This window comes from Macaca fascicularis, chromosome 1 (assembly GCF_037993035.2).
Source record: "Macaca fascicularis isolate 582-1 chromosome 1, T2T-MFA8v1.1".
Lineage (NCBI taxonomy): Eukaryota > Metazoa > Chordata > Mammalia > Primates > Cercopithecidae > Macaca > Macaca fascicularis.
This window is the reverse complement of record NC_088375.1, coordinates 134,110,860-134,136,789: the sequence shown is the minus strand read 5'-3', so window position 1 is coordinate 134,136,789 and position 25,930 is coordinate 134,110,860. Positions and strand designations below refer to the sequence as shown.

At 39.7% G+C, this 25,930-nt stretch overlaps 2 protein-coding genes across 18 annotated transcripts in view; one reads left to right on the top strand and one right to left on the bottom strand.

Moving 5' to 3' along the window:
- The window catches only part of DBT (dihydrolipoamide branched chain transacylase E2), a 106,239-nt gene extending 105,585 nt beyond the window's left edge, over window positions 1-654 (bottom strand). For 8 of the 15 annotated variants that reach the window (XR_012417233.1, XR_012417231.1, XR_012417230.1 and 5 more), the window contains exons 1-2: window positions 542-654; window positions 367-455 (exon numbers count right to left, since the gene is read on the bottom strand). Coding sequence is in view for 2 of the 15 variants with exons in the window: in XM_074000735.1 (XP_073856836.1) it covers window positions 367-414 (48 nt within the window). In the remaining 13 variants the exon portion in view is untranslated. Of the gene's footprint in view, window positions 1-335; window positions 456-541 lie in introns of those variants that run through there. The other 7 variants (XR_012417254.1, XM_074000714.1, XM_074000733.1 and 4 more) reach the window with 4 other exon arrangements.
- Window positions 655-771: 117 nt separating this feature from the next.
- On the top strand, window positions 772-25,660 carry RTCA (RNA 3'-terminal phosphate cyclase). 3 transcript variants are annotated; one of them, XM_045366644.3, is made up of 11 exons: window positions 772-959; window positions 1,063-1,163; window positions 2,705-2,848; window positions 5,216-5,339; window positions 8,078-8,136; window positions 9,504-9,645; window positions 10,279-10,403; window positions 12,244-12,302; window positions 19,091-19,185; window positions 20,954-21,058; window positions 25,288-25,660. In XM_045366644.3, exons 1-11 carry the CDS (start codon window positions 915-917, stop codon window positions 25,387-25,389), a joined length of 1,101 nt encoding a protein of 366 aa, XP_045222579.2. In that variant the 5' UTR covers window positions 772-914; the 3' UTR covers window positions 25,390-25,660. The 3 variants fall into 3 exon arrangements, with proteins under 3 accessions (XP_045222579.2, XP_045222581.2, XP_045222585.2); XM_045366646.3 differs by lacking the exon at window positions 772-959 and having other exon boundaries at window positions 1,059-1,163; window positions 2,690-2,848; XM_045366650.3 differs by lacking the exon at window positions 772-959 and having other exon boundaries at window positions 1,059-1,163; window positions 2,627-2,848.
- Window positions 25,661-25,930: the final 270 nt, after the last annotated feature.

Genomic DNA, 25,930 nt, shown 5'->3' with positions numbered 1-25,930 from the left:
CTCTTTTTGCTTCCCTAGAGGTTTACATGTTATTTGGTACTCAATTATGTAGGAACTGAGCCACAGGCAGAACCGAGAAGCTGGCTGTTGCTTCTGCCCTCGCCTGAGGTGAATTGTCAGCTGCACTGTTCCTCGGAGTCAAGGGCTCACACTCACTCTCAAGCAAAATGGCATAACTTTGGCTTTTCAGAGTATTGAACTAGTGATTCTGCCTTGCCTGCCCCTCAAATAAATGGTGTGTCACCCTAGAAACAAAGATAACACACTCTGCATATACAAACACGCACTCAGCGAGGAACGAAAGGTTAAGACTATCAATGGAACAGGGCGCACACACTTCGAGAGACAGGTACAGTGAAAGCCAACCAGAGAGAAGGTGGTCGGTGCATCGCAGGGTCCCGATCTTTCTTGCATCTTCAGCTCTAAAAGTCGGCATCTCGGGGTATGCCAGGGTCCTCGAGAAAACAGATATAAACACATATTTACCCGCAAAACAGAGATAAAGCACAAGCCTGCGGGATAACTGGCGGAATTATCTTACAGTTGAGACTTTCTGCAACCTGCAGATTTTGCTGTGTCCAAGGCACAAGTCTTTCAGGGCTCCTGCGCACCTCAGCGACAGTCACCTCACCTCTCCGGCAGCTTCCTCGCCCTGACCGCGGCGTTCCCAGCGCGGCGCCTTTAAGCCGAACTATGCGCATGCGCACCCACTGCAGACCTGGGCGAACCCGGGGGTTCGTTTCAGCTGACTCCGGTGTCCCGAGAGGCGCCGCTTCTTCCGCTTTTTCGCCAGGATCCTGCAGCACCAGGCGTGAACCGAGATTTCTGAACTACTGGGCGGGAGCCAACGTCTCTTCTTTCTCCCGCTCCGGCGAAGGCTTTGTCGCTGCGGGCTGGGCCCCAGGGTGCCCCCCATGGCGGGGCCGCGGGTAGAGGTCGATGGCAGCATCATGGAAGGGGTGAGTGCAGAGCGAAGCGGCCGGGGCTGCCGCCAGACTAAGGAGGGCAGCTCTCTCCACCGGTGTGCTTACGTCTCTTCTCCCTGTACCCCACCCTTTGTAGGGCGGCCAGATCCTGAGAGTCTCTACGGCCTTGAGCTGTCTCCTGGGCCTCCCCTTGCGGGTGCAGAAGATCCGAGCCGGCCGGAGCACCCCAGGCCTGAGGTAAATCTGGCTGGAGGGAGACTTGGGCTGTGAAGTTGGGGGATGCGGGGGGGCATCGGGCTGACGGGCTGGGGCATCGGGAGTCCGAGTGGTGGAACCCAGCAGGTCCCGGACGCAGGTATGGGCGATCCAGGGCGGGGACGCTCTGCTTGGGCGGTGGCCTGGGTTGTAAGAGCTTGAAAGCCTCGAGGGGTGAGTTTATAAATGGTTTCGAGTTTTCTCTGTTTGGCTAAAATAGTCTCATTTGCTAAAGAGCTAGCTTTTAAAATGTTTTCCCACCTCACCAGGCATTCCAAATATCCAAATAGCACGTATGAGCGGGCAAGATAGGGCAGAAATACTTGTGAGGCCAGAGGAAACCCTGTTTTTTTAACTAGTGCATTCTGTGCTCCTGCCAGTTTTAGAATCATAAAACAGTAAAGGATCCTGAGATGTGTTATTCCAGCTTTCGTTCATACCTCCAGAGAGCTGTTACGACCAGAATGATCTGTTGTGGAGAGGGAAACACCTTGACACTTGACCTTATTTCTTCTGTCTGGGTAGCTGGGCATGCCACTAGTTGAGTTTCAGGTACATGCACCTGTTAGAAGAGGACCCAGGTTTGAAGCCGCACTGATTGCTTTGTATGTATTCTGTATTTATTACATTTTAATAAATCGGCGAGCTCAGTCTTTTGTCTACAGTTTTGAAATTACCAAAAGGCAATTACTGATATATGTTAATGTTAATTGCCTTTGTCATAGTTGTTTGCAGCCCTCCAGTTCACCAACAAGGGAATCCAATTCATTAGGCTGTAGGTGTTGTATTAGTTTGCTAGGGCTGCCATAACAAAATGCCACACACGGAGTGGGGCTTAAACAACAGAAATTTATTTCCACACAGTTCTGGAGGCTGGAAATCCAAGATCAAGGTCCTGACAAGGTTGGTTTCCTCTGAGAGCCATGAGAAAAGGATCTGCTCCAGGCCTGTGTTTTTGCCTGTTCACATGGTGGTTCCTCTGTGCACCTTACCCCTAGCGTCTCTGTATGTCCTAGTTTTTCTTTTTTTTTTTTTAAATAAGGTTACCAGTAAGATTGTATGATGGCCTTATTTTAACTTAATTATCTCTTTAAAGGCTCTATCTCCAAATATAGTCACATTCTGAGATGTGGAGGGTTAGAGTCTCAGCATATGAATTTAGGGGGGACATAGTTCAGCCCATACAGGCACCATAGATTATTCAGTCAAGTGCAAGCGAGACTGGTGGCGCTGAAATAACTATTAGTTTTCTTCTTTTGCACACTTCTAATTTGCAACAATATATCAGGGTATGTATTTATAGTTAGAAATAACTGGTCTTTAAGGAAGTGTTAAAATGATACCTACTAGCAGGTTGTCTAGGTGCGTAAAAACCCAGAAGGAAGCTGACACTGAAGATGTGGCACTTACTGTGGTTAGACCTTGCTGTTTTCTTGCCATTGCAGTTTTATAAATTTGTCATAAAATGTGGGGATATAGGCAGTCTGAATGCACACGTTTTGATGCAGTATTATGACCTGAAGGCCTCAACATTTATCTGGACTGGAAATGATTCGAGATTTGTGTGATGGGCGACTGGAGGGGGCAGAAATTGGCTCAACAGAAATAACCTTTACACCAGAGAAGATCAAAGGTGGAATCCACACAGCAGATACCAAGACAGCAGGGTATGTATCACTTAACTTTCCATTTAAGTAACCTGGATTTAAGTCCAGGTTTTGCCACTTTCTGGGCAAGTTGCTTAACGTCTATGAGCTTGTTTCCCTACTTTTATGTTTTATTTTTTTGAGACAAGGTATCCCTCTTGCCCAGGCTGGGGTGCAGTGGTGCAATCACTGCTCACTGTAAGCTGTAAATCCTGGGCCCAACAGGTCATCCCACCTCAGCCTCTGAGTAGCTGGGACCATAGGCACACACACCGCCACGCCCAGCTAATTTTTGTATTGTTTGAAGAAACAAGGTTTCGCCATGTTTTTCAGCTGGTCTTGAATTCCTGAGCTCAAGCAATCCACCCACATTGGCTTCCCAAAGTTTGGGGATTACAAATGTGAGCCACCACACCTGTCCAATAAATATTTATTGAATTAATGAAATTCATTATTACTGATAGAGACGTCCCAGTTGAATACTTAAGCATCATTGTGTAAGTAAGTTAAATAAAGATCTGTCTTTTAGTAGGTAGGAGCCTATGTCGAATTCCCTTTCAAACTACTTATGAATATGATTGCTTTCACTTAACTTTAGAGAAGGGAGATAAGGGCTCATTTAGAAACAACCAGGCCAGGTGGGGTGGCTCATGCCTGTAGTCCCAGCACTTTGGGAGGCCGAGGTGGGTGGATCACTTGAGCTTATGAATTTGAGACCAGCCTGGGCAACATGGCAAAATCCCGTCTCTACAAAAAAAAAAATATACACACACACACACACACACGTATATATATACACACACACACGCGTATATACACATGTATATACACATATATACACACACACACATATATATATATATAAAAAATATATATAAATTAGCTGGGCATGGTGGTACATGTCAGTAGTCCCATCTACTTGGGAAGCTGAGGCTTGAGCCTCGGAGGTGGAAGGTGCAGTGAGCCGAGATTGTGCCACTGCACTCCAGCCTGGGTAATGGAAGGAAACCCTGTCTCAAAGAAAAGCTAATGACCAAATGTTTCACTTTATAACATTCATCATGTTACATAACTATTTCTTGTGATTTCTCACATTATTTGACTATAAGGACCAAACAAGCAAGTAAAGCAAGCATTACTTCACTAAAACTTTTCCATGTGAAATATTTAGCTGTTAGTCTTTTTTTTTTTTTTTTTTTTGTCTCCCAGGCTGGAGTGCAATGGCATGATCATGGCTCACTGTAGCCTTGACCTCTCGGGCTCAGGCGATCCTCCCAAAGTGCTGAGACTACAGGTGTGCACCACAATGTCTGGTTAATTTTTAAATTTTTTGTAGAGACAGATTCTCACTATGTTGCCCAGACTGGTTTTGAACTCCTGGGCTCAAGTGATCATCCCACCTGCATCTCCCAAAGTGCTGGGATACAGGCATGAGCCACCACACCCAGCCAAGCTGTCACTCTTTATAAAGTATTATTCTTTTATTTTTATCTTATTTATTATACTTTAAGTTCTGGATACATGTCCTGAATGTGCAGGTTTATCACATATGTACGCATGTACCATAGTGGTTTGTTGTACCCATCAACCGGTCATCTAGGTTTTAAGCCCTGCATGCATTAGGTATTTGTCCTAGTGCTCTCCCTCCCCTTGCCCCCCACCCTGCAACAAGCCCCGGTGTGTGATTTTCCCTTCCCTGCGTCCATGTGTTCTCATTGTTCAGCTCCCACTTATGAGTGAAAACATGCAGCGTTTGGTTTTCTGTTCCTGTATTAGCTTACTGAGAATGATGGTTTCCAGCTTCATCCATGTCCCTGCATAGGACATGAACTCATTCTCTTTTATGGCTGCGTAAAATATTATTCTATCATATCATGAACTCCACAATGATAGGAACTATATCTTAACTTTACACCTGGAACAGTACCTTGTTATATAGTAACAACTCATATATAATCAATTCAGACCTTGACTATTTTGAAAGCATTTTCATAAACTGCTAGTTTCAAGAATTCTTTTGTAAAACTTTTGAAGAAGGTTTTATTTTAAATTTTTTTTCTTTTTTACTTTTTTGTAATATAAAGAAAAGTATCAGAACTTACCCAAGGTCACACAGCTAATGTGTTTAGTTGAAGATTCAGACCCAAGTTTGGTTATCATTTAATGCTGTTTTTTTCTATGGTGAAATACGGTCTTTCTTTAAAATTCAGGATTTTACTATTTAGACACTAAAATGGTTTTTAACTAGAAACTCAGTGGCATATACCTGCCTTCACAGTTGTCTGTGCTTCAGTTAGTAGTGATGAACAATAATATAGCTTATTTAAGAGTTTGAGAAGAAAATGCAGAAAAGAAAATGAAAATAAGCCCCTTCTGCCTTCTTCTTAGGAGTGTGTGCCTCTTGATGCAGGTCTCAATGCCGTGTGTTCTCTTTGCTGCTTCTCCATCAGAACTTCATTTGAAAGGTGGAACTAATGCCGAAATGGCACCACAGATTGATTATACAGTGATGGTAAGGGCCTTTGTTGTTGACAAACTAAGATCTCATACATGCTTCTGAGTCTCCATTCTCTATTTAAATATATCTTGAGTGTTTTTTTTGTGAGTTTCTTGTTTATCTCTTCATGGTGTCTTTTTTCTTGTTTATCTCTTCATGGCGTCTTTTCTTTCTTTCTTTTTGTTTTTGAGACAGTGCTGTCGCCAAGGCTGGAGTACGGTTGCATGATCACAGCTCACTGCAGACTCAACCTCCTGAGCTTAAACAGTCCTCCTATCGTGACCTCCTAAGTAGCTGGGACTACAAGCACATACCCAGCCAATTTTTTAAAAATTGTTTTTGTAGAGTCGATGTCTCACTGTGTTGCCCAGGCTGGTCTTAAACTCCTGAGCTCAAAGGATCCTCCCACCTCAGCCTCCCAAATATGTCTAGTTCTGTTGCAGTAGGGAGTGGGGAATTATGTTTACTTTAAGTTTGTTGTTATATCTTAGAATAGTGTTTATAGTGAATTTTTTTTTAAAAAACTCAGGTGTGGTGGCTCACACCTGTTATCCTAGCACTCTGAGAAGCTGAGGTAGGCAGATCCCTTGAGCTCAGGAATTCAAGACCAGCCTGGGCAACATGGTGAAATCCCATCTCTACAAAAAAATATATATAAATAAAAAACAAAAAACACCACACACAGAAAAATTAGCCAGGCATGGTGGTGCACACCTGTCCAAGCTACTCAGGAGGCTGAGGTGGGAGGATCACTTGAGGCTGGGAGGTCGAGTTTGCAGTGAGCTATGTTGGCACTTCATCCTGGGTGATAAAGCAAGATACTGTCTTTAAAAAAACAAAACAAAACAACACCTTGAGTGTGATAGAAATTATATCAATTGTGATGTGTTATTTTATAAATACAAGAATTATGATTTGGGGGAAAACTCAAACTTTTTTTTCCATTAAGCCCCTTCCATTCTAGGATCAAACATTTAAAAAATGATTTAAAAAATACTGGCGTGCTCATATAACTAGTGGGAGAGAAAAGTGATATAATCTTTTTTTTTCTTCCAGATTTTTTAAAGTGTAATTTTCAGTTGAATCCATCCTTTTTAACATGCAGTTCTGTGATTTTTGACAGTGATATGATTCACAGTTATGAACCATCTACCACAATCAAAATGTAGAATAGTTCCATTACTCTAAAAAATTCCCTTGTACGTTTTTGTAATGAGTCCTGAGTCTCAGCCCCTGGCAACTGCTGATCTGTTTTCTGTCATTGTTTTGCCTTTTGTTCAGAATATCATGTAAGGAATAATACTGTATGTAGGCTTTGAGTCTGGGTTTTTTGCTATCCATAATACATTTGAAATTCATCCATGTTGCTTATATCTGCAATGAAAACTTGAGTTGTGTTCTCGTATATGGATGTACCAGTTTGTGTATCCATTCATCTGTTGAAAGGCATTTGGGTGTTTCCAGATTTTGGCAATTATAAATTAAGTTACTGTTAACATTCATATGCAAGTTTTTGTGTGATTGTACATTTTCATTTCTCTTGGGTAAGGTTGTTACAATAAGCAAATGTCTAACTTTATAATACATAGCCAGGTTATTTTAGCTTCCAAAGTGGCCACTTTTTGCATTATTACCAGTACTATACGAGAGTTCCAGCTGAAGTGGGCACAATGGTGTGTGCCTATAGTCACAGCTCTTTAATACTTCGTAGGCTGAGGTGGGAGGGTCTCTTGAGTTTAAGCTGGAGTCTAGCCTGGGTAACATAGCGAGACCCCATCTCTAAAATAAAAATAAATATCAAATAGAGGGTTCCAGCTGTTCTGTATCCATCCTAGCACTTGATATTTTCAGGTTTTTATTTGTTAAGCTTTTTCTGCCTTTAAAAAAACCCACAAAACAAGGTTAAAAACGTGCATACCTCTTGGATACGTAAGAGACAACCCAGAGAAATAAGTAAATCTCTAGAGTAAATCTCAAAGAGTTGCCTTAGACATCAGGCTTAAACACCATCTTTCTCTGAAATCTTGCCATTCTAATAGATGGTATAATCTTTTTAAAGTCAGTTCGATGGGATGTATAATAAAAATTAATCTCTCCCCACCTAGTAATTTGACTTCAAGGAAACTGCTCTAATTCAATATTGCAAAATGCAGCTAAAGATAAATGTTAAAGGTATTTGAACAGAGCATTATACACTGTAATTATCATTATATAAGATAGATCATTACCTAATAATGAAAAATTGGAGAACCGTTAAGTAAATTAGGCTAGGATGCCATGGAAGCATTCAGATTTTGTTTAGGAATAATTTCATGATGTCAGGAAAATGCATATGTTTATAATGTTAAAGCATTGTCTGTGGAATGAGATTTCAACTGTATAAAAAATTGAGATGGCAGAATGGAATGCTCTTCACCAATACCCCCTCATTTCTTAAATGTACTATATTGAGACGCATTAGGAAGTATTGGCCTTTGGAGTAGAATAACCACTGATATCAAGTATCCTAAGTTCTAGTTTTTTTCATTAGATAGACTTGCGCAGCTCTGATTAAATAAATGTCAAACTTTTATATTTAGCTACATACCAGTTTTTTTCATTTGAAAAAATGGAACCAGCCTATATATTCTTATAACACCGTTTACCTATAGCATCCAATTACTAGCCAGCAAAGCACTTTTGTTTAATAAATACGCTTGTTAAATTAGTGAATATTGCTGATTAACCTAATGATAAAAACTGATTTTTTTCAGGTCTTCAAGCCAATTGTTGAAAAATTTGGTTTCAGATTTAATTGTGACATTAAAACAAGGTAAGTTGCTTATTTCTTAAATGTTAGGATCTATTATTTATGCTAAAAATAGTGGAAAAGTTAGACCCTTAAAGAACTGTCTTTCTGGTACCCACTTAATACATTGCATCTCTTGTAAGAAATAATTGTACTTTGAGGCTTAAAAATAATGAACAGCAGGGGCATGGGGACTTGAGAACAGCTACACATGATGGTTATTTATTTCTAGGGAAAATATTTTCAAGGGAATTTTCACACCGAGGTACCCTCATATCTAGTGTTATTTCATGCCCCAGCACAGCTGAAGTGCTCACTGTGTGTAGACAACTGGACTAAACACTGAGGGGTCATAAAAGGAATTCTCTTCCACAATGTGATCCAAATTGTTTTCCTAAGAAACACATTGGGCATTCAGGTTATTTCTCTTTAAGGCTTCCCTTCTGCCACATAATCACTAGGCCGTATTTCTTGGTGTGACATTTAAGCGCTTTGAAGTCTTGCCCTAACTTTTCTAACTTCTTCATCCCTCTCCTCCTTTCAACGTGTTATATATTCTAACAATATGTTTGCTTGTTATTCCTTAAATATGCTTTGTGCCTTTGGACTTCTGTGTCTTTGTTCATGTTATTCTTCCCCTGCTCTCCCAAAAGTTAGAAATCCTGTGTTTTTTTCAACGTGAAACTTATACTTCTTTATGACCTCTGATTGTACCTCAATCGGAATTCATATTTGTACCTATGTTGTAACCTTTCTTAGAGCCTGACTTGTATTCTAGTAGATAAGTGTATGGAGCCATCTCCCTACCAGATGTTGAGCTCTTTGACGGGAGGAGTACTGTCTTCTCACCATCTGCTGTAGAACAGATGACACCAATTAATTGAATTAAAACTTTTAAAGTGTTTTGCTACTTAAATATTCATCATATATTTATTTGAGTACCTACCATGTGCCAGACATTGTTTAAGGCACAGGAAAACAGCGGGAATGATATAGGTAAGTCTAGCCCTCAAGGAGCTTATATTCTACAACAGCACTGCCAAATAGAACTTTCTGCTTTGAGGGAAATGTCCCATATCTGTGCTGTCCAACATGGTAGTCACTAGCCAAATGTGACTATTGAGCACTTAAAATGTGGCTAATGCTGCTGGGGAGCTGATTTTTAAATTTTATTTAATTTTAATAGTTTCACATATCTCAAGGCTACCATATTGTACAGACAAAATTTTGTTTTTTAATGTGTAAAATTTTACAAAATACAGACCTAAAATATTTAGACCTTTCCATGGATTACATGTTTGGATATCATTGACATGTCATTTTATTGTAATACTGAGTTTTGTTTTTGTCATACAATCAGTTTATGTGGGCATTTGTTATACTTTTCATAGGGGATATTACCCAAAAGGGGGTGGTGAAGTGATCGTTCGAATGTCACCAGTTAAACAGTTGAACCCTATAAATTTAACTGACCGTGGCTGTGTGACTAAGATATATGGAAGAGCTTTCGTTGCTGGTGTTTTGCCATTTAAAGTAAGTTGTCTAGATGTTCTCAGAAATAAAATGTATGTGTGTCTTGATAAGTATTACGTCAATTAAATTTTGAAATTATTGAGAGAACTTAACATTTTTTTAAAGAAAGAAATCATGTCCTTTGTGGCAATATGACTGCAGCTGGAGGCCATTATCCTAAGCAAATTAATGTAGGAACAGAAAACCAAATACCACATGTTCTCATAAGTGGAAGCTATGCATTGAATACACATGGACGTAAAGATGGGAACACTGGGGACTGCTAATGGGAGGAGGGTGGAAGGGGAGTGAGGGTTGAAACACTGTCAGGTACTGTGTTCACTACCTAGGTGATGGGATCATTAACATACCAGATCTCAGCGACATGTAATTTACCCATGTAACAAACCTGCACATGTACCTCCTGAACCTAAAACAAAAGATGAAACATATATATTAATGGATACATTAATTAACAAAAATAAAGTTAATTTGCTTAAGCATTTTTAAAAATTCAGTGCTCTCTTGAAAATCAAGTTATTAAATAATGCATGTAAAAGCAACCAATTATTTTATATGTCTTTGAAGTATTGAAAACAATTTTCCAAATAATCAGTAATTGTTTTATTGTATTTTTCTGTCTTGCTAAAATAGGTAGCAAAAGATATGGCGGCGGCAGCAGTTAGATGCATCAGAAAGGAGATCCGGGATTTGTATGTTAACATCCAGCCTGTTCAAGAACCTAAAGACCAAGCATTTGGCAATGGAAATGGAATAATGTGAGACAATACTTTTTCCTACACATTAGTTGAGAGCCCCAAAATAATTCTCATTAAATTAAAGATTTGTAGGGTTTCTTGCTTAAGTTTATAGTTTTAAGAAGTTTCAATTTATGTATGTATGTATGTATGTATGTATTTATTTATTTTCGAGGCAGAGTCTCGCTCTGTCGCCCAGGCCGGAGTGCAGTGGCACGATCTCGGCTCACTTCTAGCTCTGCCTTCCGGGTTCACGCCATTCTTCTGCTTCAACCTCCCAAGTAGCTGGGACTACAGGCGCCCACCAACACGCCTGGCTGTTTTTGTATTTTTGGTAGAGACGGGTTTCACCGTGTTAGTCAGGATGGTCTTGATCTCCTAACCTCATGATCTGCCTGTCTCCGCCTCCCAAAGTGCTGGGATTACAGGCTTGAGCCACTGCGCCCGGCCTCAATTTGTATTTTTAAGGACATTCCTACCTAAAACACCAGTATGATAAATTAAGACAATTATTCTGAATTTGTTCCGAGGATGACTTGCCTTTTGTTATGTTGTTACATTAAACTTAAATGTTTAATCAGAAGTTAGGCTTTAAAGCTAGTCCTGTGAGAATATTTCCAGTTGCATGAAATACTTTAAGTGTGAAATCAATTCACAAATAAATATAGCAAAGAGCTTTTTAAAAACAGACTAGAGGCCAGGCACCATGGCTTATGCCTGTAGTCCCAGCACTTTGGGAGGCTGAGGCGGGCAGATCACAAGGTCAAGATATCAAGACCAACCTGGCCAACATGGTGAAACCCTGTCTCTACTAAAAATACAAAAATTAGCTGGGCGTGGTGGTGCACACCTGTAGTCCTAGCTACTTGGGAGGCTGAGGCAGGAGAATTACTTAGACCTGGGAGGCGGATGTTGCAGTGAGCTGAGATCACGCCCCTGCACTCCAGCCTGGTGACAAAGCAAGACTCTGTCTCAGAAAAAACAAAAACAGACTAGAACTATTATGTTAACTCAGTTAGGAGTTGTAGATTTAAGTATTAGTACAAATTCTTTAACTGATTTTTTGAAGTATAAAAGTACCATTTTTGGATATTTAAGTTTCAAATCCTCTCATTCAGAATTTCCATTAAAAGGTTTAAAGTAGGCCGGGCGCGGTGGCTCACGCCTGTAATCCCAGCACTTTGGGAGGCCGAGGCGGGCGGATCACAAGGTCAGGAGATCGAGACCATGGTGAAACCCCGTCTCTACTAAAAATACAAAAAATTAGCCGGGCGCGGTTGTGGGCGCCTGTAGTCCCAGCTACTCGGGAGGCTGAGGCAGGAGAATGGCGTGAACCCGGGAGGCGGAGCTTGCAGTGAGCCGAGATTGCGCCACTGCACTCCAGCCTGGGCGACAGAGCGAGACTCCGTCTCAAAAAAAAAAAAAAAAAAAAAAAAGGTTTAAAGTAAATGCTTGCTCTACTTATGATAATACTATCTAAAAACCATAGAACAATACCAAAGTCTCTGCATAATGACCTTTTTATTTAATATAATTCTGAAACACTTTATAATACTGTGTGCCTGTGAAATGGTACTGCTTAGCACTAATGACATGGTAACTTGTTGGGGGGCATGGTAGACATTTCTTAACCTGTGAATTAGAATCTGGTGTGACTTCTGGTCAAGTGGTAAAGGATACTAGTGGTCAGATTAAGATAGACAATGCTAATCATGCCACCCTATATGAAGAATTTTTACTTTTGCAATTTGCTGCCCAGATTTTGTTCTGCCTATTTAATAGCCATTGTTCTCCTGTGTTGTATTTGCATAAATTTAGAATATTTATAGTAAAGGTAGTAATAACTTCTTTTCTTGCACAGAATTATTGCTGAGACCTCCACTGGCTGTTTGTTTGCTGGATCATCGCTTGGTAAACGAGGTAAGATAAATGAAGGGGGTCCATAGTTCCCAATGCTACTGGAAAATTCTTTAATCTCTCAGGATTGGAATGTTATAGAATGATGAATGACAAGTTTAAAAGGATGTAGTTAATTGATTCTCTTTTAGAGTCAATTACACTTTCAGACTTTCAGTCTTTCTCCCACCTTTATACTTTGAAAAATTTCAAACTTATGGAAAAGTTGAATGACTCGTTCAACTAGTCATCCATACAGCCTTCTCTTAGATTCACTAGTTATGAACATTTAGTTTGTTGTGTATATTTCTGAGCCATTTCAATGTAAGTTGCAGGTGCCATGTCTCACCCCTGAATACTGCAGCATATATGTCCAAAGAACAATAAGTACACAATTATAATACCATTTTTACACCTGAAGAATTTGTCTGTTTTATTCTGACACACCAGATAGCTTCATACATAATGAATTGTTTCCAAAATATTATTTAGAGCGATGTGGGATTTTTTTTTTTTTTTTTTTGAACACATAGCATTTGTTTCTCAAGTCTCTTTAGTCCCTCTTTTAATATAGAATCCTCCCATTACCTTTTTTTTTTTTTCTCATTTCATGATGCTGACATTTTTAAGAGTCCAGGCCACTTTCTCACAGAGTTTCCCACAATTTAAATTTGTCTGATTGTCTCACGATATATTCAGATTAAACATTTTTATTAAGAATACTACATAGGTGATTTTGTGTACATTCCACTGTATCACGGCAGGGGGCACATGATGTTAGTTTCTCCTTTATTGGTGAGGTTGAGTGTGATCACTTGGTTAAGGAGGTGTGTCCTGCAGATCTGTCTGCTATGAAGGTTCCTTTTACCTTTCTAATTAACTAGTGATCCAAGACAATACTTTGAGGCCATCTGATTACCTTGCTTCCATAACAGCTTTCATTCAGTGGTTTTAACATCTATTGATGATTCTTCTCTGCATCAGTTATTACATTGGTGATTTCAAAATTTCGAATATTTTTGTGAAAGGGAAATTTGTTTAAGGTTTGGCATATTAGAGAGAGAAGATACATACATGCATGTGTTTGTTAATATTTAAACTTTTACCAACCAGGCAACTTTTAGGTGAACTTCTAGTTGATTGCGTGGTCATTGATTGCTTTATTCCTACTTTGTAGCATCTTTAAAAATGCTTACCAAGCTGGGCACAGTGGATTACACACACCTGTAATCCTAGCACTTTGGGAGACTGAGGTGGGAGGATCACTGAGACCAGAAGTTCAAGACGATCCTGGGCAACATAGTGAGACCTTGTCTTTGCAAAATAAATAAACAAATAAAAATGTTTACCCTAGCTATGCTGTTTAGCCACATTATTAGTACTATATGCAAAAAAAATTAGGAATTCCTCAGTTTGCTCAGTTGGTAAATCTAGAACTAGTTGGACATCAAATCTGATAAAGAGAATAAACAAAATCACCATTTCCAGTTGAACTCATACATAAATGAATTCTGTCTAAAACTGTACTATTCAAATTGTGGTTGGCAGACAGGCAAACTTGTCAGCATCAACTGGGAGTTTGTTAGAAATACAGATTTTGGGGCCTACCTGATGTATTGAATTGGAATCTGTGGGAGTGGGGCCAAGGAATCCATTTTAACAAACTTTCCAGGTACTTTTAATGTGTACTGAAGTTTGAGAAATAGTGATCTAAAATATGTATTTGGCATATACTAATTACGTATTAGGTGCAGTGAGGAATCAGTGTGGATACTGAGCCACTCCATGCACTCTCTACAACAGTCTTTAGAAGCAAAGAGAATACAAATATAAAACGGAGACTAGGAGCAGACATATTACAAGCAATAAGTACTTAGCAGGCATTGGGAGAAGTGTGAGTTTGTTTGTATCACTGGTTACCAAATGTGCCAGGTACTGTGTACTAGGGATTCAGAAGTGATAGCTATGATTCCTGCCTCCTGGCTTATTCTGACAGAAGAAACAGACCAGTTCTATGATAGTGGTATCCCCAGGGTACCCTAGGAACACAGGATAAGAAAAGTGAATCCTTCTGGGGACTGCTTGACCCCAAATCTGGCTTCTGCCATTTAATGGTCCTCCAGTGGGTTCTGTGGGTAAATAGAAGTTGGCTGGATAGAAAAGTGAGAGCTAAGGAGGAAGGACAAAGAAATTTGACATACAAAAGTATTCTGGGTGAGGTGGCATGCAGCTGTAGTCCAGGCTGCTCGGGAGGCTGAAGCAGGATGATTGCTTGAGCCAGGAGTTTGACAACAACCTGGCCAACATGGCAAGATCCCATCTCTTAAAAACTTTTTTTTTTTAAAATTAGCCCCACATGGTGGCTCACACCTATAGTCCCAGCTGCTCAGGAGGCTGAAGCGGGAGGATTGCTTGATCCTAAGAAGTTCAAGGCTGCAATGAGCTATGATTGCACCACTGCATTCCAGCCTGGGTAACAGAGTGAGACCCTGTCACCAAAAAAAATAGTGTTCTGTGTTTGAGTGAGCAACTGCAAGTGGATAATAGGCCTGGGTAGGGGAATGGAGAGAGATGACAACAGAAAGGTCGACAGGCCAGATTCTGAAAGGCTATACGTTATATCTAGGAGTTTACATTTAATCCTGAAATATAAAGCGTTTAAGGAGGGATGTGATATGAGAGTTTTTGAAAGATAATTCAGAGAAGTAGAAGAAAGCCATACTGGAGGTGGGAAGATAAGAGTTTATTACAATTCAGGTCAGAATGGTAAGGGCCTGCGCGAAGGAATGCTGGGCTAGGGCGGTGAGTATTTGCAAAAATGAATGGACAGTATTTGGTGTCCAGTTGGATGTGGGAAGTGAGGAAGGCAGTGTAAAGTATGATCTTCCAGATGTCTGGCTGAGGTAACTGGATATCTTTACCTCTTGTGAATATAGGAATATAGGGGGTAGAGTTAGTTTGCCAGGGTGGATGATAATTTTAAATGTGCTGCACTGAGATTGATCATGAAGGGATCATTACTTTATCAGTAATACATGGGATTTTTTACCAGGCCTGAAAAGAATTTTCTAATATTCTGTCAGCATTTTTTTCTCACTTTGTCACATGAAACAACTTGTACTTTGAAGTTGTCTTTGGATAAAACACTTGTAGAGTTCACAGTACTTATTTTTAGACTTAGGGTGTTAGGAGAGAATAAAGGAGAGAGCAACATGCCTGCTGAGATTGACTGACTCCCCCTGGTATCCTTCCTTGTTTCCTGTCATGGACATCAGTCAAATGAGATGTTGTTAGCGAATGCAAAAGTAACTTGTGGTCCTCTCAATCTAGCTTGTCTGTATATTAAGGATCTCAGAGAGAATATCATGACCTCCTTTATCCAGATCCCATTTCGTTTCTGATTTAAATTAACTAGAAAACTACTGGATTTAGGGGCTGGGCGTGGTAGCTCATGCCTGTAATCCCAGCATTTTGGGAGGCCAAGGTGAGCAGATCACTTGAGCCCGAGCACTCAAGACCAATCTGGGCAACATGGCAAAACCCTCTCTCTACAAAAAGTACAAAAATTACCTGAGCATGGTGGCATGTGCTTGTAGTCCCAGCTACTCCAAAGGGTGAGGCAGGAGGCGGGAGGATCACTCGAGCCCAGGAGGTGTAGGTTGCAGTGAGCCGCGATCACGCCACAGCACTCCAGCCTGGGTGACAGAGCAAGATCCTGTCTCAAAAAACAAAACAAAACTACCAGACCTTGAATCCTAATTTCTTAGGGTTATTACCAGAAGGAACATTGGCTGCTTGTCAATACCACCATAGGTGTTAGAGGTAGGAAGTTGTAACTAGTGATGCCTTTATCATTGTCTCAGTTACTAAAACCATTTTGATCTTAGTTTCCTTATTTGTTGAGCAAGAAGATTAACCTGGAGAATCTCCAAAATCCTTCTAACGATAACATTCTTCAATTTTATTTGAAAAAGGTGAGGTTTTGTTTTGTCTGAGAAAATCTCACTGTTTTAGACTGAGGCAGTGTGTTATGATAGAGAGCACTAAACTGAGAGTGAGAAGACCTAAATTTTAGTCCCATGTCCTGTCATTATCCTGCATAGTGACTCTGGGCTTTCCTTATCTGAAAAATGATACTGAACCATGATCATGATCTATGTTTAAGGATCCCTTCCAACTTTAAGTGATTGCATTATAGACAGAATGTGTTTTGTCTTTCCATTGCTGAGTATCTGTGTGATCTTTCATTACTCTTGTTTTACAGTTATATTCTTTACTATGGGAGTAAAATAATCTGCTAAAATGAATTGTGCCTCTGGTTAATCAATCTCTATTTCCTTTGTATAGAAATTGCCTCACTTACAGCAAGCACCTTCCTTCCTTCCCTCATTGTATGTGGTAATTCAGGGCATCTCTCTGTTTGTTTTTTGGTTTTTTTTTTTTTTTGAGATGGAATCTTGCTTTGTCACCCAGGCTGGAGTGCAGTGGCATGGTCTTGGCTCACCACAACCTCCACCTCCCAGGTTCAAGTGATTCTCATCCCTCAGACTCCCAAGTAGCTAAAACTATAATCGCATGCAACCATGCCTGGCTAATTTTTGTATTTTTACTAGAGATGGGGTTTCAGCTTGTTGGCCAGGCTGGTCTCGAATTCCTGGTCTCAAGTGATCTGCCCGCCTCGACCTCCCAAAGTGCTGGGATTATAGGCGTGAGCCACCGCGCCTGGCCCAAATATTCTAAAATTTTTTAAAAATCCAAAATCTGGCGACCGGGCGCGGTGGCTCAAGCCTGTAATCCCAGCACTTTGGGAGGCCAAGACGGGCGGATCACGAGGTCAGGAGATCGAGACCATCCTGGCTAACACGGTGAAACCCCGTCTCTACTGAAAAATACAAAAAACTAGCTGGGTGAGGTGGCGGGCGCCTGTAGTCCCAGCTACTCGGGAGGCTGAGGCAGGAGAATGGCGTGAACGCGGGAGGCGGAGCTTGCAATGAGCTGAGATCCGGCCACTGCACTCCAGCCTGGGCGACAGAGCGAGACTCCGTGTCAAAAACAAAACAAAAAACAAAAAAAAAACCAAATCCAAAATCTGAAACCTTCTAGTCCCAAGCATTTTGGAAAAGGGTTACTCAACCTGTGTTGTTATTAATAGCTTTTTATGTACTAATCTGGGTAAAAGATGCTTTATAAATATTATCTCTAATTTCTATAACAACTTTGCAACATAGTTATTATCATCTCCATCTTCTAGAAGAGGAAATGGCAGTGGCTAATAAGTCAAGATTCATAGCACATATTTCAAACTATTTCATTCAGTCATGTAAATACTTGCCCAATTGATAATATAAAGAAGGTAATTTATTAATATGACTACTATAAAGAAAAATAGAGTTGCTGGGCATGGCGGCACATTCCTGGAGTTCTAGCACTTTGGGAGGCTGAAGCGGGAGGATCACTTGAGTTCAGGAGTTCGAGACCAGTCTGGGCAACGTCGTGGGACCTAGTCTCTAAACAATAAAAAAGATAAAGAAAACAAGAAAAACAAAGAAAAATAAAGTTAAAATTCTACAGTTTCCACTTTGGGGAAAATGTTATATATAATCCAGTAAATTTGCAAATATAAAATAGAAACAAAACTAACCACATTTTCATTTTTTATAAGACGTTTTCATTTGCAGCCAAGAATTTTTTCATTTAGAGTAAATACCTTAAAATAATAATGTGGAATTCTACTACTTCTGACAGACTTATTTTGTATTCAGTGTTGTACCAAAGATTTGGGATATGTATGGAGAGAGAGGAAGTAGGGCAAGAGGGTAAATATTCTGACTTATATTTAAAATAAGCTAATACCTGTTCAAATCTTAGAGGAGATAAAACTCTGAAATATTTGATCTGATAAAGTTATATGCTCTTTTTTACATAAAGTATAATTTCCTGACTTTTAAAAAATTCTTTGATTCTTTTTTTGTTTGAGATGGAGCCTCGCTGTGTCACCCAGTCTGAAGTGCAGTGGCGTAATCTCGGCTTACTGCAACCTCCACCTCCCAGGTTCAAGTGATTCCCTTGCCTTAGCCTCCCAAGCAGCTGGGATTACAGGCATGCACCACCACACCTGGCTAAATTTTGCATTTTTAGTAGAGACAGGATTTTGCCATTTTGGCCAGGCTGGTCTCAAACTCCTGACCTCAAGTGATCCACCCACCTCAGCTTCCCAAAGCACTGGGATTACAGGCATGAGCCACCACACTGGGCCAAATTATTTAATTCTGATGGAATTAACCTGTAGACTAATTGTAACGCGCACGCTTTTCTGGGATTTGGGAGGAGAGTTTGTCTGTTTGTTTGTTTGGTAGATGGCATCTTGCTACGTTGCCCAGGCCAGCCTTGAACTCCTGGCCTCAAGTGATCCTCCCACCTTAGCTTCTAAAGTCCTGGGATTACAGGCATGAGCCACCATGCCTGGCTGCAAGTTTTAAACTTTGAAATTGAGGCATAGCATTATAGGGTCATAACTTATTTGTAAACTGGCTTTATAAAGTAGTACATTTTAAATAGGACCAATGCAGCCAATATTTTCCTCCACTAGTACATTTAAAGGTATAAATATTTTCAGTGTTTGCGTATCCCAAACACCGAGAATATTAAATAACTAAAGATCTTATTCTAAAAGGTGCACTGAGTGGGTTTTTGAGGCCTAAAAATTGTATACCAGTGCTAACTGGGATATGTCAAACTTTTTGTCTCTTAGTAGTTAATTTAGTGTTTTTTTTTTGTTTTTTTGTTTTTTTTAATGTTGTGCTTACCTTTAGGTGTAAATGCAGACAAAGTTGGAATTGAAGCTGCTGAAATGCTATTAGCAAATCTTAGACATGGTGGTACTGTGGACGAGTATCTGCAAGACCAGGTAATGACACATTTAGGTTAAAAACCCTCTAACCTGCTAGATTTGAATATGTGGTAATTAGATTGAATATCAGTTTAAATAATTGACTTTCAGACACTAATTAGCAAGTCCTACTTCAGTAATTTAAAAAAATATTCTGGGATTTATAGTCCTCAAATTTCAGCCCTCATTTTACTTTACCTTTGCTTATCTACAGTGTTTTGCACAATTGATCACTCCTTCCTTCTTGAAGTATTTTCTTCCCTTGGTTTCTGAAATGTTGTTATCTTCCTACCTCACTGGCCATACATTCTAGTTTCCTTTGCTAGTTTATTGTTGTTTTCATCTTCTCAACACTTTTTTTTTTTTTTTTTTTTTGGTGAAGACAGAGTCTTGCTATGTTGCCCAGGCTGGTCTCAAACTCCTGGTTTCAAGTGATCCTCCTGCCTCAGCCTCCTGAGTAGCTAGGTCTACAGGCACATGCTGTTATGCCTAGCTAATTTAAAACTTTTTTTTGTTTTAATTTTTTTTTTTTTTTTTTTTTTTTTTTTGAGACGGAGTCTCGCTCTGCCGCCCAGGCTGGAGTGCAGTGGCCCGATCTCAGCTCACTGCAAGCTCCGCCTCCCGGGTTTATGCCATTCTCCTGCCTCAGCCTCCTGTGTAGCTGGGACTACAGGCGCCCGCCACCTCGCCCGGCTAGTTTTTTTGTATTTTTTAGTAGAGACAGGGTTTCACCGTGTTAGCCAGGATGGTCTCGATCTCCTGACCTCGTGATCCGCCCGTCTCGGCCTCCCAAAGTGCTGGGATTACAGGCTTGAGCCACCGCGCCCGGCCTGTTTTAATTTTTATAGAAACGAGGTCTCAGTGTGTTGACCAGGCTAATCTTAAACTCTGGTGCCCAAGTGATCCTCCCACTTTAGCCTCCCAGAGTTTTGAGATTAAGGGCCGTGAGCCACTGTGCCCGGCCAACTTCTAAATTTTGATGAGCCCCTGGACTTCGGCTTATACTTGTTTTCTTTTTCTGTAGTTGCTCCCTCTCTTAGTTTGTCCGGTCTCATGGTTTAAGTACCGTCTTTATGCTGACAACTCTCAATTTTATATCTGAAGCCCAGGCCTTTCTTCTTAACTCCTTACTCATAATATCCCTTATGCCTGTTAGCACCTCCACTTGGACATGTCGCAGACCTCTCAAATGTAGCACGTTCACTCACAGTGAGAAATTATATTGAATATTTCCAAATATCTTTTTTATGGTCTTTTATCTTTATAGATTTTCCTTTCTACCATACTCTTGTCTCCTTAATCCCAAATCAGTAGTGTCCACATTTAGAAATATATTCCTCGAGATTTCTTGACCTGTTTCTTAAGACAGTTTCTGTTATTTCTAATCTCTTCCTTCTTGCTCAGGTCTACTTTAAACTCCCAATAAACTCCCAGTATTAGTCTGTCTATTCAGCTGTTAAAATGTAATTTTAGAGAGTAGAATATATACCAACTTGCAGAGATAGTTGGTCTAAGTATATATATTAATGTTCTATATTTTACTTGTAAATATTAATTTTAAAAATTCTATGTAGAGAGCTGCTACCAAGCCTTTTTGTACCACTCACAGACTTAGGGTAACATAGGTTTTCTGTCATCTTCTGAGAACTTCTGGAAACCTAAAGAAATAGAAATTATTTTCTAGCAATTTTTATTTCTAGTAGTATTTTTATTATGGGCAGTGGTGGAATTATAACTCCAAATATTAATAAATATGTGAGATTTTTGTTTGTTCTTTTTTAAATAGCTGATTGTTTTCATGGCATTAGCCAATGGAGTTTCCAGAATAAAAACAGGACCAGTTACACTCCATACACAAACCGCTATACATTTTGCTGAACAAATAGCAAAGGTGAGTATTCTATCACAAAGGGAAATTGATAATTTGATTTTTATTCTAGCCAATTTTGGGTTAAATTTTAATAAATAGGAAACTTAATAGTAATCATAATTGCTATCCCTGTTTCCTGTTTGACAGGCACTGAGCTAATTTAGCAGTTTATCTCGCCTGTCTTCCTCAGCATAGCTATTTATTTTAGGTGGCTATTTATTATTATTATTCCCATTATAAATATGAGTAAAGTGAGGCAGAGAGATTCATTACACTGTTCAAGGCCACATGGATTTTTAATGGCAGAACTGAGCTTTGAGCAAACCTGGGAAAGCGTACTTCAAAGCCCATGTTATAATCACTGTGTGGTACTGCCGTACAGAGTAAGTAAAGATGTTTTGTTGTGAACTATGATATCAAATCACAAGGGATTCATAGTTGGCTGTAAAAAATTTATATAAAATTTTAGACATTTTATTTTCTTGATTCTATTGGTAGACTAGAATATTTGTGGAAACTCTAGTATTCACTGTCCTCTGAAATTTAGTAGAGTTGACATACAGTTTTTAATGAAGAAGGATTTATCATTGTATGAGCTCATATTCATACCTTTCTTAGAGGATTCTTTTTTTTTTTCTTTTTCTTTTTTCTTTTTTTTTTTTTGGTTTTTGAGACAGGGTCTCGCTCTGTTGCCCAGGCTGGAGTGCAATGGCATGATCTCGGCTCACTGCAACCTCTGCCTCCCAGGCTCAAGTGATTCTCCTGCCTCAGCCTTCCAAGTAGCTGGGATTACAGGCACATGCCACCACATCCAGCTAATTTTTGTATTTTTTGTAGAGACAAGGTTTCACCATGTTGCTCAGGCTGGTCTCAAACTTCGTAGCTCCAGGTGATCCGCCTGCCTTGGCCTCCCAAAGTGCTGGGATTACAGGTGTGAGCCACCGTGCTTGGCCTGGATTGTTAATTGAAAGAAACAATAGGTATATTTCATCATGAAACTAATGTAATTTCTTTATAGGAAACAGAGGGGAAAAGCCTTCTCATAATTTCCCCTTGCCGGTAAAACCACTGTTGACATTTGGGTGTTTTCTTCTTCTCCGAAATTGTTTCCCTTTGTATTTTTTGCAGTTAATGCATACAGCTTCATTTCTTGCTTCTTTGAGTAACATGTAGCATATTTCCCATTTTGCTTATTCTTTATAATGTAATTTTATAATGAAATATAAAATTTATAACAATTTTATGAGGGAAGGTGCTAATCTTAAGCATTTTTATTATTATTTTTGAGACAGAGTCTCACACTGTTCCCCAGGCTGGATTGCAGTGGCACAAACCTCCTGGGCTCTCAAATGATCCTCCCACCTCAGCCTCCCATGTAGCTGGGGCTACAGAAGCATGCCACCATACCTGGCTAATTTTTCGATGTTTTGTAGAGATGGGGTCTTGCCACATTGCCCAGGCTGGTCTTGAACTCCTGGGCTCAAGCAATCCTCCAACCTTGATCTCCCAAAGTACTAGGATTACAGGTGTGAGCCAGCATGCCCAGCCCTAGCCTTAAGCATTTTTTAAAATGACAAAAGTAACATACTAATTTTAAAAATTAGTCATTACAGAAGTGTCCCAAACACAAAACCACTGTTGCTGCCCTACTCCTATTAGTATGATGATCCTTTTTCTTTTCTCTTTTTTTTTTTTCTTAAGATAGAGTCTTGCTCTGTTAGCCCAGGTTGGAGTGCAGTGGCACGATTTTGGCTCACGGCAACCTCTGCTTCCCAGGTTCAAGTGGTTCTCATGCCTCAGCCTCCAGAGTAGCTGGGATTACAGGCATGTGCCACCACGTCCAGCTAATTTTTGTACTTTTTAGCAGAGACAGGGTTTCACTATGTTGGCTAAGCTGGTCTCCAACTCGTGGCCTCAAGCGATCTGCCTGCCTCAGCCTCTCTAAGTGCAGGGATTACAGGCGTGAGCCACTGCGCCTGGACTCTTTTTTTTTCTTTTGAGAGACAGGGTCTTGCTCTGTTGCCTAGGCTGGATTGCAGTGGCAGTATCATAGCTCACTGCAGCCCTGAACTCCTGGGCTCAAGTGATCCTTTCATCTCAGCCTATCAAGTAGCTAGGACTACAGATGTGCACCACCACACCCTGCTTTTTTTTTTTTTTTCGCTTTTTTTTTTTTTTTTTTGGAGACGGATCTCCCTGTGTTGCCCAGGCTGGTCCTGAACTCCTGGGCTCAAGTGATCCTTCCACCTCAGCTTCCCAAAGTGCCATGATTACAGCTGTGAGCTGCTGCGCCCAGTTTGATTCTTAATTATATATACTTTTAATTGTTATTACATAGGTAAGTGTTTGCTGAATTGTAGGAAAGACTAATGGGAATTAAAGGCAAATTGTATTTGATGTCAAGAGTGTGAACTCTATTTTTATTCTACTTATGCTGTATTTATAACTGTTACTTGTCTGTCTCTCCTTATAGATTGATCTCCTTAATAGCAGAGATCAGGTTTTATTCATTATATTCTTTACTTTTTACAGTACTTTACATGTAGTAGACACTTAGTTGTTACTTGAAATGTATACATAACGGAAAGTGCTATGAACCTGTGATAGCTCGTATCTTGCTCAGCTTTTTTGTGTATAACTGGGTGACTTGGGTTAAGTTTCTTATCTTTCTTTGTCTCAATGCAAATAGTTATCTGTAAAATCAGACTTAAGCTAGATAGGCCCGCTATGCTCCTTTCAGGTCTACATATTTGTAGTTTTAAGTAGGTTTATGTATAGGCTAGAAATGATTTTCATAGCTGCTACTTGTGTTTCATATTTACATAATGTTTGTAATTAGAAAAATATATAAATGCATACATGTATATTACTAATTAATTTGGTTATCTAGCTCAGAATTCAGCGTTTATTCATTCAACAGTAATTTCAAATGTCCGCTCTGTGTCAGTACATTACCACAAAATGCCGAAAGTGAAAGAATTTTTGAACATTACTGTTCATTCAGTAAGGCCCCAGAGTGATGGTTTCCAAATTGTACTTCCAAGAATCCTAAGATTTTAGGCATATTTGAAATCCTTTTGCCACAAACTTAACCTATTTAATTGTTTTTTGTTTTTTGTTTTTTTTTTAAGACGTTGATGGGAGTTGTGGGGAGTCTTCCTGTGTTGCCCAGGCTGGCCTCCTGAACTGAGCTCAAGTGTCCTTCCACCTCAGAATAGCTGGGATTATAGGTGTGCACCACTGCACCTGGCTAGTTATTTTGGTTCTGAATTTAGTTTTGTTAAAATGAATCATATTTGCTTTAAAAATAATGATGTTTTCAAAATGCAGTGATATGGGCCAGGCACAATGGGTCATGCCTGTAATCCCAGCACTTTAGGAAGCTGACGCAGGTGGATTACTTCAGCCTAGGAATTTGAGACCAGCCTGGCAACAAAGTGAGACCCTGTCTCTACAACAAAATTAAAAATTAGCCAGGCATGGTGGCGTGTGCCTGTGGTCCCAGCTACACTGGAGGCTGAGGCAGGAGGATCCTTTGAATCCAGGAAGTTGAGGCTGCAGTGAGCCGTGTTCATGCCACTGCACTGCAGCCTAGGTGACAGAGCAAGACTCTGTCTCATAAACAAAAAACAAACATACAAAAAATACAATGATACAGATAAAATATTTCAAAGCCAACTTTAGTTACCAAGTGAAAAATGTGATGTTAAGCCCCTTACATTAGAGATGAAGGAAGATGTTAATCACCACCACCGCCCCTCCTCCCCACATACCTTCTCTGAACTGGATCTTTTGAATGATATATTAGGGAAGTAAGTTAGCAAGAAAAGATGTAAAGAAATTAAAGAGTAATTTGTTACTTGACAAGATAAAAGTAGAAATGTTTTAGAAAAATTTTAGGGTGTAGGGAATACAGATGCATTGTAATTACCAGTTGAGGTTTCAAAGTTGATATTTACCTAAGCTGCACATCTGAGCTTTCTGATGCAGTGTGTATGGAAGGGGCCCAGGCATATATATTTGGACAAAACTCACGGGTATGTATACCTCTGAATAAGAACCCTGGTTGTACAATGAAATGTGTTATCTTTAGGCTATTGGATTTCTCATGAATCATTTGATCTTTGTGTCTCTGTAGGTTTTTTCAATAAAATGGGCTTGACATTAACTCTCTGCCTACGTAAGTTGGAGTTGTGGGCTCTTTCTCTATCTCTCTTTGTATTACTTATATACTCCTCTTTTGATTTCAGGCTAAATTTATTGTGAAGAAATCAGAAGATGAAGAAGATGCCTCTAAAGATACTTATATTATTGAATGCCAAGGAATTGGGATGACAAATCCAAATCTATAGAGTATTTGCCTCTTAAATGATACCTCACTGATGTATTGCACTATTTCATAAATACTATAAAATAATGACTAGGAAGTAACTTATTAAAGGATCTGACTTAAATTTGAAGATGAAGTGCAGTGTTCTGGTTTGCTGAGAATGCTTCATCAAACTAATCTCACTTTGAATATCTCCTGAGAGATGGACAATGAAGTATCAGTCAGGTGGTGGATATGTGTGATAGCTGATTTCAATATTGAAATATTGAAATAAAATATTCTTTACACCTGAAGTAAATACGTTTTTCTTTTTTATGTAATAAATTAAATCAGGGATATATATTTGATCTGTAATTTGGGTATAATTCTAATCTCCGCTGAAATCACATCTAAAGTATAATGAGGCAACTTTATGCAAATGTACTTGCTGTGACAACAATAACATTTTTTCCTTTTTTTTTTTTTTTGAGACGGAGTCTCGCTCTGTCGCTCAGGCTGGGGTGCTGTGGCGCGATCTCCACTCACTGCAACCTCCGCCTCCCAGGTTCAAGCGATTCTACTGC